The following is a 12797-nucleotide window of genomic DNA, read 5'->3' as shown; positions in this document are numbered from 1 at the left end:
GGTGTTATATGTCACTTCCTGTGTCACCTATGTGAAGCTACATAGCACTTGCCGCTATGAATATAAATCGGTATTGGTGTGTAGATGTCTGCGGGGTGGGAGAGTTATCAAGCACGTAAAGTTTTGTTCAGATGTGAGCATGTACACTGAAGTTACAACAACTTCCTGTGTCATGGCGAAGAGTTGATCTTTGACGCCACGCCACGGACATGCCCATTGACGAAAACTCACAGATAGCACAACTTTTCATCTTCAATGCCTTTTGAAGGCACAGCACAAATTTGAAGTCGGTCGGACAAAATCCCTAGGAGGAGTTCGTCAAAGTACGGAGTGTGTAAATCATCCAAAATTTGCCGTAAAATTCAAAATGGCCGACTTCCTGTTGAGTTTAGGCTATGGGTTCTTGAGGCTTTTTTGTGCGTCTTGATATGATACATGTCCCCAGAAGATTTCGTGCATGTAGGTTGAACGTGAACAAGGGGCTAATTTTTTCCAATTTTCTAGGTGGCGCTAGCGAGTCATTTTGCCACGCCCATGCGCGAAACCCATAAAATACGAATTTTTCACCAGTTCTGACATGTGTGCAAAGTTTGGTGAGTTTTCAAGTATGTTTAGGCCCCCAAAATGGAGCTTACTTTGCAGAAGAAAAAAAATATATATATTCTTTACAAATTCAATAGGGACCACGCACGTCGTGCTCGGGCCCTAATGAGGAGATATGTTTAGGAAGAATGGTTTTCATCCCACCTCTAGAGTTCCAGAAAATGTATGCCAATAGCATACAACTGGTTGTGTACCAACACCTCATTAAAGCAATTGCTGTATTGTTTGTTTCTTTAATTTGTCATCCCTTATATGTACCACATACCCCTTCTCAGTGGTAACACTCGTAGGAAAACCATATTTCGAGATTCTCCTCTTCTATGCATTAAGGGGATACAGACGGTTGTTATCTTAAAAATAAGAAATTTTCAATTATCTCTCTTTACCGTTACAGCACTTTCAAACATAGGCAGTTGTTGGAATCTTAAATTATTACATTACATTTATTCATTTAGCTGACGCTTTTATCCACTTACAATTGCTATACATGTCAGAGGTTGCAAGCCTCTGGAGCAACTAGGGGTTAAGTGTCTTGCTCAGGGACACATTGGTGGATGGGTCACACATTGAACCCGGGTCTCTCACACCAACAGGACCATGGACCTTGCCACTCATCGGGTATTTTCTTTCTATCAATCAGTCCTTCATGGCTCGTACAACACTTAGTTAGTTGTAGTAGTAATATTAGTCTAGTGAGAGGTTTCATTTCCTATCCTCAGCTGTGGATGTTTCAAACTTACCTTGCAGCAGGTATTCCATCATATTGATTGTGCCCCCGGTGACAGGCATCACTGTAACAGGAGGTGCTTCCATTTTTTCTCAGGCACTAAGATGTTTTTGAGTCTGAAGAAGGAAAACACATAACAAAGTTGTCAACACGTGAAGTTAATGTTATGGCCATCGGTTTAAGCTAACATATAGCGAGCTAAGGTAATTAGTGTGATTAACAGCTAACGTTAGTGTTAAAAACTCACTCGAAGCAGTAACTTCGTTTCTTCCTGAGAAAGCCCGAAAAAATGCTGTTCACTTGGTAAAGAAAACCGGGTAAATGTTGGTTTGTTCGTCTTCGGTAAAGCCTCCACAGTAAAGACCGAGGATCAGGTAGGCCTCACCGGTTTGTTCAATAGACACACCGCTTGTAGCTACCCAGCTAATGCTAGCTAGCTAACGTTAGCTAAGTTAGATATCATCAGTTAGCCACAACGTAAGCCGTGTTACTGTGCTAAGCGTTTCAACGTTAAATTGCTTAAATGGGACTACAAAAATAATAAGCAAACAAGGTCAAACTGTTCGGTTAATAATTACAGTGGATGAAAAGCGTCCTTCTTTGTTCTTCCTCTAGGACTTCTTCGCAGCAGTTGATATCCAACTGTGAGGCGCATTACAACCACCTACTGGAGTAATTTACTCCAGTGATGCAAGATGTGAAGCAATACCTATGAGTAAGACCAAAGTCCTTCTCTGGGAATACCCTATGGTAATACCAGAGATGTTTTGGTAATACTAGCTTAAAATACGCAATACAAAGTAAAATTCCTGCATACAGATTTTCCCCAATAAACTTAGTAGTAGTAGCTAAATGTACTATTAAATGTACTGAAGTTTTTAAAAATTAACTCTCAATAAAATCATTATGCACAATTATGCATGAGGGTCTCATTCAGTGTACAGGCATATCATTGGATTATTATTAATGACGCATTAATATGTAAGTAATAGTAGAAGATCTATTCCGATTATAAGTAACATTATAAGTTACTGCTGTAAAAAATACTTTTAGTAGCCTACCATTACAAGCACAAGTAGGGGAGACTGGGAATGAACAGTTGTAACACCACCAGTTCCCGCGAATTAGAGATGAAGTCATGTGATTTCATTATTTACCTGCTTCCTCCCCGAGCCCACATGGTGGTTGTCAAGGCTGGAAACAGGCACATTCGGAGTACATAGAGATTTTTTTTATTAAAATTTTTTTTAAAGAAGGCAGTAAATTTTGTTGAAAATATATAATATTTCTGATGAGAAATATTATATTAGATCAAATTGTAGTTTCTTGGGCAACATGCTTAAAAAGATTTCCACTGCTAATTTCAAACCACTATGCTAATACATCTACCTAACCAATGACTGACAGGGGTGGGTTGTAAACAAAATCCTTATAGGCAAGTCACGACAATCTTTTTTCCAGTTGTAGATCTTGTGCTGTATTTGATGCTCTGTTGATGTTTGTATGTTGTTCCTCAAATGTAAGTCACTTTGGATAAAAGCGTCTGCCAAATGAGTAAATGTAAATGTAATATAAGTTTTATATAAAACATAGTTGTCAATCATTAGTATCAAACCCAAAATCATCTGGACTAATATTTTGACTTGAAACACTTGAATTGTCAGTCATGTTGGAGCAAGTATGATTTCCAGATATGATGTTGTTTGGAAGGGTAAAAAATAAAGCAAAGTAACTAATAAAGTACTTTTTTTTAATAGAAAATTCAATCAGTCACTTATTGTGACTGTTGCTTAGGTCACTTCACTTAGTTAGGAAAAATGCTTTAAAATATCCCTTCAGAACCAAGTGGGTGAGATCAAATACACATTTTCTAATGAAACACAATTGTCATATATAAATATCTGTATACCGGGCTATTGCCTTAGGCTATATATTTTATATATATATATATATATATATATATATATATATATGTGTGTGTGTTACCCTATTCTAATATAGGCTACATTTAGTTATCTGTTAAGTTCTACATGTTTAGCATGAAATAACTACCCTAATACTTAATCATATGACACTATCATTGAACATCTTAATCAAAAACAAATCTTTGGGACCTTTTCTTTATACTTTTATTTCACTATACACACAATCATTGTGAGTAATATGACTCTTTGTTGTTGCAGCAGGTCTCCTGATGACAACTGATGAATAAACCACTGAAGCCTCCTCTTCCACCTACAGTAAGAATTAAGACATTTCATTACCTAAACAGAAACACACAGGGCAGTTCATTGTTGTATGGTATATAGTATTAGTTAATGGCATCTTCACAAAAACACTTACCACAGCACTGCCATTCAAGCCGCAGCAACAAAGATGAACAGGAAATGCTTTGGAGATAGAAGAAACAGAAACAAAATGAGGTGGGCCACATTAACTTGCCCAGCCCAAACTCAAACATCCACTCCTTTTACATTACATTTATTTCGCTGATGTTTTAGCGAAAATAAAAGTGCATTCAACCTGTGGATACAACCCAGACATTCATCTTTCACATTTTCTTTCAACTTCATCATACTTGTGTTTCAAGGTAGCAAACCACTAAACAAGCAATAAACAGGAAGTTAAATAAGACAAAAAGATGCGTATCCTACCTGCCCGCATTCTTGGTCTGAGTTGGCAAATTAAAAGTGCCATTAAAATAAGACATGTAAGGGCTGTTGGGGTTCCATAAATAACTGGAATCAGATATTGAGGCTTTGTAGTTATACCTGTAAAAACAAAACATAAGGGTTGTTATTCCTTTAATTTAGGACATGTACTCCAGAGATACGGCAAAACACCCACCTGTTGTTTTGTTTAAAGCATTTGATGGTCCGTGAGTGCTGTACTGTACTGTACTGTATCCTTCAAACATCTGCTTTGCACTGCAATTTAAAGACCCATATGGATCTACAAACACTGATTTAGTCATCGTGCCTGTTTCCACATTTGATGTGCTGTTTGCTGCGATGTTACTGAATTCCAGGTCACATATCACGGCACAAGAAACAGATGAATCCTCACTGTTATGTACTGTAATGCAGCAAAAAAGATTTTCAGTTATACCTTTGAATTTTAACATATGACATTGGATGTATAATTTTAGTTTAATTTTCTCACCAATAATCACACACAAGTTGATAATAAGTAGCTTCTGTCTGTGTCCATCACATCCACTTGTCCAGCAGGTATATTTCCCAGCATTTGCTCTTTTAACATTGACAATGTATATAGACTTGTTGGAAGTCACTATGTATAATTCTGGTCCTTGTACAGAGTTGTTGAGTGCGGCCATGTGACTTGCTTCAAAAGTCCATTTTAAGTTAGTCGGTTCACCCGGACAGGCATGAGTAAAACTGCTGCCTGCAGTAACGTAACATGTCTTATAAGTTTCTTTCAGAATTTCTGGAAGAAAAAAAATGTTTGTTTGAATAGAGAACTGGATACTCAAAGCAGCTGGGTACTTATATTTACTCTATATTTAGTTTTAAGAGACAATGCAAATAGATCTGACCTTTCTTCACACTGAAGACTGTTGGCTGTTTACTCTGACAATTTTTGACAATTGTCTTGTCTTGAAAACAATTTTCACACCAGTAAAGGCCTTGATCATCCTCTGTTAAAGGATCAATGACCAAGGAACGATTGCGCAGAACCCTCATTCTGGAACGAGAGAACTTCTGATGGCGCTCTACTCCTGTCTTATCTTGAAAAAATAACTGGACTTTGCGACTATGTTCATCTTTCTTGTAAAACCATTGGAAGGAGTCTGAGTCACTTTTGGAATGTTGACAAGGTATCACAGCTTGACATCCCAGCGGGAACTGAAGGTGATTTGCGTCTGCCGAAATATAAGTTTTCTGTTATACACCAGTACTGTAAAATATGAATAATGTATTGCCAGACAACAGTAACTTCCCAAAATTGTAATTTAAATAACAGTTTAATATCAATTATTTAGTCAATTACTCACCGTTTCCTGACGCAAAAGTGGAAGAGTTCCAAATAATCAGAAGAAGAATAAAGCCGTTTTGCATCGTCTTTGAGGAAAATCACGTCTCTGTAAAAAAAAAACTATAGATAGATTGATAGATAGAACATCCCCTCAGTGATTACAATGTTACTGCTCATCAAAACACAGATCAAAGACTCATCAGGGTTTTAGACAGAGAGAAACAGCTAAGTTCACATTGACACACCGGAAGTGGTCCAACAGCCAATACAGAGGAAATTGCCCACGCTATTTTTCTGAATGTGTGACATTTATTCCACTTTTGCATAGGTGTGAGAAACGGTATGTGCATAAGAAACAATTGTAATTTCTTATATAGAAAGGTGTCAAACTATTTTTACTCATTGCTGTATATGCATTCTAAGTTGTGCTGTTTATATATCTAAACGATTTTAAGTAAACTATTTGAGTAAATCAAAAACTTAATGTTGTTACAATACAATTTACTCATCTGCCAAGCTTAGATTTTGCTGAAATTTCTTGCAGTCTTATTACCGTAAAGGTTTATTTGAGTAGCCTACTCTCAAAGTTCAAATATTATTTAGGTTAACAGAGGAAAAATGTACAAGACATGAACAATATGAATCAGATGTGAGTCACATAACCACAACAAGCTCACTTATGCCTGGGATTTAACAAATTTAATATTGTTGCTTTGTTCATTCATGAGCCCTATAAAGTTTTGATGGTTTGGAGATAGTCAACATAAACAATATAAGCGTGATGTGAGTATATAAAAATATTACAGACATAGTGATTTTATGACTGTATGTTTCTTTCTGATTTATTTTAAATAGGTAAATCAATTTCTTCTTCTTCTTCTTCTTCCTTATAATCTGTTGTTTACTGGAATTTCATACTCTAAATTTCACATCTTGGCAACTCGGTCATCAAAAGACTTCTCTACAATTTCTTCTTGCCTTGACAAAAAAATCTGGCATTTCCGTCAGCACGCGAAGTCATCATTTGATGAACAGACCCGGGCAGATTCGCCGCCCGCCTCCGCTTATTACGTCATAGCCACCTACTGAAGAGTTTGCTCTGCCCCTCACTGTTTCTCATCGAGCAAATAGGCCAGCATTTGTTGCGTTCAGCACGGGCATCATCGGGATGGAATTAACTGAAGCTTTCGTGAATGTTCAGCTGGAATGGCTTCACATGCATCACTTGTTTGCTCTACTTTGCCTTGTTGCAGTCGTCTATAAATTAAACATTTTGCTCGCTAAAAGAAGGGATGCGTTTCGAAATTTTGAAATTTTTCCAGGACCGCCGGGACACTGGCTGTTTGGACATGTTTTAGAGGTAATTCGAGCACAGTAACGTTAATGTAGCAGCAACTGCAACTTTGTGTACGACATTAGGCTACTAGCATTAGGGCTGCTAGGTTGGCAAAAATCATAATGACGATTATTTAATTATTTAAATTATTTAAATTATTTATTCATTATTTAACACGATTACACATTGACCTAGGAGACATCATGCAATTATTAAACTATACATTACACCCCAAAATTGCCAAAAAAAAAATTAATCCAACATTATTAACTTTAAACAGCGTGAGGATCAACAACGCAGTGGAGAGGGGCTCTGTGTGTGTGTGTGTGTGTGTGTGGGGGGGGGGGGTTAGGCTACATAACGCTGAAATCCAACCGTGCTGTTCTGTCGGAAGATAGACCACATTTACTCCACTATGTTCATATGTCATATGTATGCTATAGTTACTTAATAATTATTTTACACAGTATTAGCATTTTGCATCTGCATTAAATCGGACACGTTTACTGTACGTGTAAAACATGCAATGAAGACAATAGTTTAAATTACCTTCACCTTGACAGCATCAACGTTTGAATGCTGTATACCACTTTCTAATAAGTTATCGGGCCACTTTATCAAGGGTTTACAAGTTGTAATAATATTTAGTATTCATTCAATCATTTATCAAAGCTTTATAACTTTCATAGGCCACAACAGGAATAACTTTTGGGTTGCCAGATTGTAAAAAGTCTGCTTTGTCCTCCTTTGTACATTAGACAAGGTTTGCATAATGAATATTTTCACTTTTGATAGGCCTACTTAATATTTGTGAACTATAATTCAAGTAAACATTTTGAATACAACACTTTGAATTTTAATTGAGTACTTTTACGTTATGATTTTGCTACTTTTACTTAAGTAAGTGATCTAAATACTTATTTTATTATTGCTCAATAGAGACACTTAGTTGGTAAACCTCACAGTTCAGGCAAACACACTGTACTCCCCAGTGATTAATTCATATATGAAGGAGATTGATTGGTCAAGTTTCCTATGTTTTAATTTTTCTTTCAGTTTAAACAAGATGGGGAAGACCTGGACAAGGTGGTGAAATGGGGAAAGCAGTACCCTTATGCTTTCCCATTGTGGTTTGGTCCCTTTGTTTGCTTCCTTAACGTTCATCATCCAGATTATGTGAAAACCATTCTGGCATCAACAGGTATGTGTGTTTTTCTTAAAGGTCTTTTGAAATTACACACCATTATAACACTGTAGTCAATTTTGTGTTTTACACATGGCCATTGACTAACCAAAGGTCAGTGTAACAACATTTTTATTTGTTTGTTTCCTAACAGAGCCAAAAGATGATTTCGCATATAGGTTTATTGAGTCTTGGATTGGTAAGACTTTGCTTTCTCCTGACTTGAAAGCAGCCGCCTCATGCAATCTTTTTTATATGAAGGTGATTCTGTTATGTTTGTACATCAACTAAATATAAAACAGTGGTGGAGAATACTACCTCTCTAGACAGCCCAATTCTTCACACACTAACAACAACACCTCAAAAACAAACTACAACCGTTTGAAATAAATTGAGGGTTATATTAAAAGTTCATCACACATCTTGATCCTGCATATTTTAAAAAGTTTAACTGGTTGACAGTGGGGAAAAAAAGAACAATTTATGTTAAGATGCTGTTTTGTTAAAAAGATGCTACCGAAGTACTTAATTAATTATTTCTCACTAGTAAGAGACAGTCATAGCTAATTTAGAAGAGGTAGCTTGACAGACTTCATACCTTTTTGATTCAATAGACAAATAGGCAAAAACACATTTATCTACAGTGCAGCACTACAGTGGAATAATCTGCCCACAAATCTGAAATTGAGTATTTCACAGAGCACATTTAAAGTGGCCTTAAAGAAGTTATTTATGACCAAGAAAACAAGAGCATGTTGACATAGCGAGGCCCGCAGCCTGGTATTTATATGTTGATTGTGTTGTCTTCGCTTGCTGTCTTGTTGTTTTACTTTATCTTGTGGTGTGTTAAGTGTTTTACACTAGCAGACCACAAATGAAATAAATAAGCCTTTGGGCTTTATTGTGTTCTCCTCTTTGATTCTGATTTTTAATGCATGTAATGACTGCAGTGCAGTGTTGTGTGCGTTTGTTTATTCAGTCATACTGTCTGTTTCTGTCTTCAGGAGAAGGCTTATTAGTGTCAAAAGGTCAGAAGTGGTTTCGGCACAGAAGGTTACTGACTCCAGGTTTCCATTATGATGTTTTGAAACCATACGTTAAGCTGATGTCAGATTCAGCTAAAACTATGTTGGTATGTAAATTATGTATGTGAATCATAATTCATAGTAAGTAAATAAAGACTATAATGGTAAAAAAAAAAAAAAGTAATGTTCAAAAAATAAAGACTTATGCTGTCTAGATGACACATTTTGTGTCAAAGTCAGTTGAGATGAGTTGAATGAGTGTTTGAGTTTTTGTCCTATCTGATCTTACATCTGTTCTCTCACTTTTGCCAGGACAAATGGGAAGTTTATGCAGACAACAATGAGTCCTTTGAATTGTTTGAACATGTAAGCCTCATGACACTCGACAGCATCTTGAAGTGTGCTTTTAGCCACAACAGCAACTGTCAGACTGAGAGGCGAGTCCGTACAAACCTTTTCTCGCCAGTCACAGTTTCAGTTCTGCGTTCTCAGTTGTTTTCTGCTTCAGCTTTTAATATGGATTTTAATGTTTTCCTACTGTATGTTCTTATTTTAGTGGGAAAAATGCATACATCAAAGCAGTGTATGAGCTCAGTGATCTAATCAACCTGCGGTTCAGGATATTTCCATACCACAACGACCTAATATTCTACTTCAGCCCCCATGGATTCAGATACAGAAAAGCACTCAGGGTGGCTCACAGTCATACAGGTAAGATCAGAACACACAATTAGATAAATAACAATCTGGAACAATTGCCAAATATCAATCATACTGGATTTGATTCATTTGCAATACAGGGCACCCATACACTGAGCTTTTGGTATTTATGGTTGATATGTTACACTTATAAATACGTTGCTGTCTTATCTTGTCTGTTGAAGATAAAGTCATAAGAAAGAGGAAAGAAGCTCTAAAGGAAGAGAAAGAGCTGGATCGCATACAGGCCAAGAGAAACTTGGATTTTCTGGACATCCTTCTGTTTGCAAGAGTATGTTATGTTATGTGTGCTCCCATCTACTGAGACCAGAAAATTAAAGATTCTCACTTTCACTCAATATAATGACAACAAACCACAAACATTTAAGTGAGCATCCTGTACTTGTACACCAACTGTCAGATAAACAGTAAAAAAACAAACATTATGTCATGTCCTGAGATCAAATGCAAGTGGCAAAATCCCAGTGCAAAAGGAAACAGAAGGCTGTTCTTATTGAGGATAAGCTCTCATGTTCAGCATATCAATGGCTACTAACAAAGGCAACAGTCCTCTCTTTTAGGTTTATGCGGCACTCTTCAGCAGGGGCCTGAAGACAACCACTCAAATTCCTAAAGCTTCTGCTTGCTCTGAACTGCCCATGCAACTTTCTTGCTGACCAACATAGCCATGTTAATATTTACTTAGCAGACCAAAAGATAAGGCAGCTTTAACAAATGTTAATTAAACAAATTCAAAATATCAGGACCAACTTTAAACATCTTACTTTCATTAAGAGTTTGGAGTAGACCAGTGGTTCTCAAACTAGGGGGCATAGAGCCACTTCAAGGAGGTCGTGGATGTTGAGCAGACCTAAAGTTGCACAATATGATTCATGTGGTGACAAACAAAAGTGCTCCAACACTAGCAAGCCTATTTTGCTAACCTGAGTCTTGTTTCTTTCAGCTGCATTGTTAATGATTGATAAAAATTAAGGGGAGCATGACAAAACGTGGACCACTGGACCAGGCTGGCATGTGCTCCTTGACCTCCAATACTCAGTATTAACCTGACAGCCATTAACTTTATTGTATAGTTTATGTTCTTTCATAATAGTTTAAATGTTACACACAGTACTTGTGCTCAAAGTGCTTTATAAATAGACAGTGACTATTCATAGTAGTAGTAGTGACACTTTAAACAAGTATATTTATTACTTGTTTATTTATTTATTTTTTTTTGTCTTTTATCTCACCTTCAGGATGAGAAGCAGCAGGGTCTCTCAGATGAAGATATACGAGCAGAAGTGGACACCTTCATGTTTGAGGGCCATGACACCACAGCCAGTGGTCTCTCTTTCCTCCTGTACTGTCTGGCCTGCCACCCAGAGCACCAGAAGATTTGCAGGGATGAGATCATTCAAGTTCTGGATGGCAAGGACGCCATGGAGTGGTAGGTTTATGTGTTGAAAACATTGCCATATGCAGTGCAAATAAGTGAAACAACAGATGATTTAGGCAAACTTTTTGTTTCCAATATTGACAACTAACTCAGCATGTCTGTCTTGTAAGGGAGGATCTGAGTAAAATTCCATACACAACAATGTGCATAAAAGAATCCCTCCGTCTTTACCCTCCGGTACCAGGAGTGTCCAGAAAAATCACCAAACCCATGACCTTTTTTGATGGAAGGACTTTACCCGGAGGTTAGTTATTAATGTTTATGAAAAGTTTATGTAGATTAAGACGGCACGCTGTGCATGCAAAATAACTTTTACTAACTGGTGAATCTCATGATTAACTCATACCGGCTTTGTCTCAAATGGTTTTCAATAATTGATCTATGGCCTTTTTGTTAAACAAAACACATTTACCCTTTAATCCACATTTCCCCCTTTTTTTCTTTTCTGTATCGGCTAGTTTAAAATAAATGTAAGCTAAATATAAAGTTATATTTACACTGAGTGAAATATCCATATCCAAGACTTCATATAGTTTCATGTCAGCACCATTCTATGAAGTGGAAATATTCCAGATTTCTTCTACAGAATTTCATAAACAAATGCAGGTTTATAAGCAAACATCTGTCAATAATCAATGACTCTTTAAAGTTCAGTGTGTTTGTATGTGTCCAGTCCCTGCACAATCCTTATATAAAACTTTTTTCCTGATTTGTAGGTTGTCAGATTGGAACAAGTGTGTATGGGCTTCACAGGAATGCAGCTGTCTGGGAAAACCCTGATGTAAGTCAGTAAGATAATTTCATTAAGAGCTTTCTGATCTTTATGATGTGAAAGCTTACCTGTGCACAAGTGTGATCTCTCTTTGCCTTGCATGGCCAGCACTCTGCTTTTACATAAAATGTGTAAAATAAAAGAATTGACATATTGTTAATTTTGGTGCATAATTAATGTAAAATCAAGTGTGCCCTAGTTGGTTAGCTGTCCAGCTCAAAGTGGTGTTAATGAGCATAAACTCATTCAGTTCTCCATGGACAGATGAAAAAAACGTGTGATTGCCACATTGACCTTTTTTTCATCTTTTGTCAACATAGGTCTTTGATCCTCTGCGTTTCCATCCAGAGAATGCTTCCAGCAGATCACCTCATGCATTTGTTCCCTTCTCTGCTGGGCCAAGGTTTGTCCATACTTGCTACTGTGTGACTTAAGTCACATTGAACTAGGAAGGGAGGTTATTAGTGTGTAAATGTTTAACCTAGGACTAGCCCCCTTTTCACCAACACAATAAAATGGGTTCATTAGGTCTTCGAGTAAACACGCCAACTTAAAACAGTGCACAAACCCAAATGAAAATACTTGTAGTCCTCTAAGAAGTATAGAGTAGAGTGTGTGTGTGTGTGTGTGTGTGTGTGTGTGTGTGTGTGTGTATATGTGTGTATATACAGTGGGGGAAAAAAGTATTTGACCCCTTGCTGATTTTGCAGGTTTGCCCACTTACAAAGAATGCAACGATCTATAATTTTAATCATATGTACATTTTAACAGTGAAAGACAGAATCCCAAAGAAAATTCCAGAAAATCACATCATATGAATTTATAAAAATTGATAACCATCTGATGAGGAAAAACAAGTATATGACCCCCTACCAAACAGCAAGTATTCTGGCTCCTACAAGCCAGTTAGTCTTTTCTTTAAGACACAGCCCCAATCCCAACCAATTATCTACATCAAATACACCTGCCTCACCTCGTTACCTGTATAAAAGACACC

General features: G+C 36.9%; 3 protein-coding genes across 13 annotated transcripts in view; 1 reads left to right on the top strand and 2 right to left on the bottom strand.

The window, feature by feature from the left end:
- med18 (mediator of RNA polymerase II transcription, subunit 18 homolog (yeast)) overlaps positions 1-2428 on the bottom strand; it is a 4349-nt gene extending 1921 nt beyond the window's left edge. Inside the window, exons 1-2 of one of the 3 annotated variants that reach the window (XM_046044396.1) lie at positions 2392-2428; positions 1344-1446 (exon numbers count right to left, since the gene is read on the bottom strand). In XM_046044396.1, coding sequence (XP_045900352.1) covers positions 1344-1416 — 73 coding nt within the window. In that variant the 5' untranslated portion in view covers positions 1417-1446; positions 2392-2428. Of the gene's footprint in view, positions 1-1343; positions 1447-1577; positions 2061-2391 lie in introns of those variants that run through there. The other 2 variants (XM_046044395.1, XM_046044394.1) reach the window with 2 other exon arrangements.
- LOC123967960 (cytochrome P450 4B1) overlaps positions 1169-12797 on the top strand; it is a 13093-nt gene continuing 1464 nt past the window's right edge. Inside the window, exons 1-13 of one of the 9 annotated variants that reach the window (XM_046044378.1) lie at positions 1176-1221; positions 1946-2045; positions 3514-3570; positions 7719-7863; positions 8000-8044; positions 8850-8977; positions 9183-9307; positions 9427-9581; positions 9755-9861; positions 10829-11019; positions 11139-11272; positions 11745-11809; positions 12121-12203. In XM_046044378.1, coding sequence (XP_045900334.1) covers positions 3535-3570; positions 7719-7863; positions 8000-8044; positions 8850-8977; positions 9183-9307; positions 9427-9581; positions 9755-9861; positions 10829-11019; positions 11139-11272; positions 11745-11809; positions 12121-12203 — 1214 coding nt within the window. In that variant the 5' untranslated portion in view covers positions 1176-1221; positions 1946-2045; positions 3514-3534. Of the gene's footprint in view, positions 1222-1291; positions 1705-1945; positions 2081-3513; positions 3571-6469; positions 6687-7718; positions 7864-7999; positions 8107-8849; positions 8978-9182; positions 9308-9426; positions 9582-9754; positions 9862-10828; positions 11020-11138; positions 11273-11744; positions 11810-12120; positions 12204-12797 lie in introns of those variants that run through there. The other 8 variants (XM_046044374.1, XM_046044376.1, XM_046044379.1 and 5 more) reach the window with 8 other exon arrangements.
- On the bottom strand, positions 3500-5439 carry LOC123967965. Its single transcript, XM_046044387.1, has 6 exons — positions 5346-5439; positions 4887-5213; positions 4493-4777; positions 3985-4405; positions 3674-3720; positions 3500-3565 (listed from the first exon to the last, which is right to left on the bottom strand). The coding sequence occupies exons 1-4, from the start codon at positions 5407-5409 to the stop codon at positions 4140-4142; spliced, it is 942 nt and encodes a 313-aa protein (XP_045900343.1). The 5' UTR covers positions 5410-5439; the 3' UTR covers positions 3500-3565; positions 3674-3720; positions 3985-4139.

Source organism: Micropterus dolomieu, linkage group LG03, assembly GCF_021292245.1.
Source record: "Micropterus dolomieu isolate WLL.071019.BEF.003 ecotype Adirondacks linkage group LG03, ASM2129224v1, whole genome shotgun sequence".
NCBI classification, from domain to species: Eukaryota; Metazoa; Chordata; class Actinopteri; order Centrarchiformes; family Centrarchidae; genus Micropterus; species Micropterus dolomieu.
The sequence above is the reverse complement of the archived record's forward strand: the minus strand, read 5'-3'. Positions and strand labels throughout refer to the sequence as shown.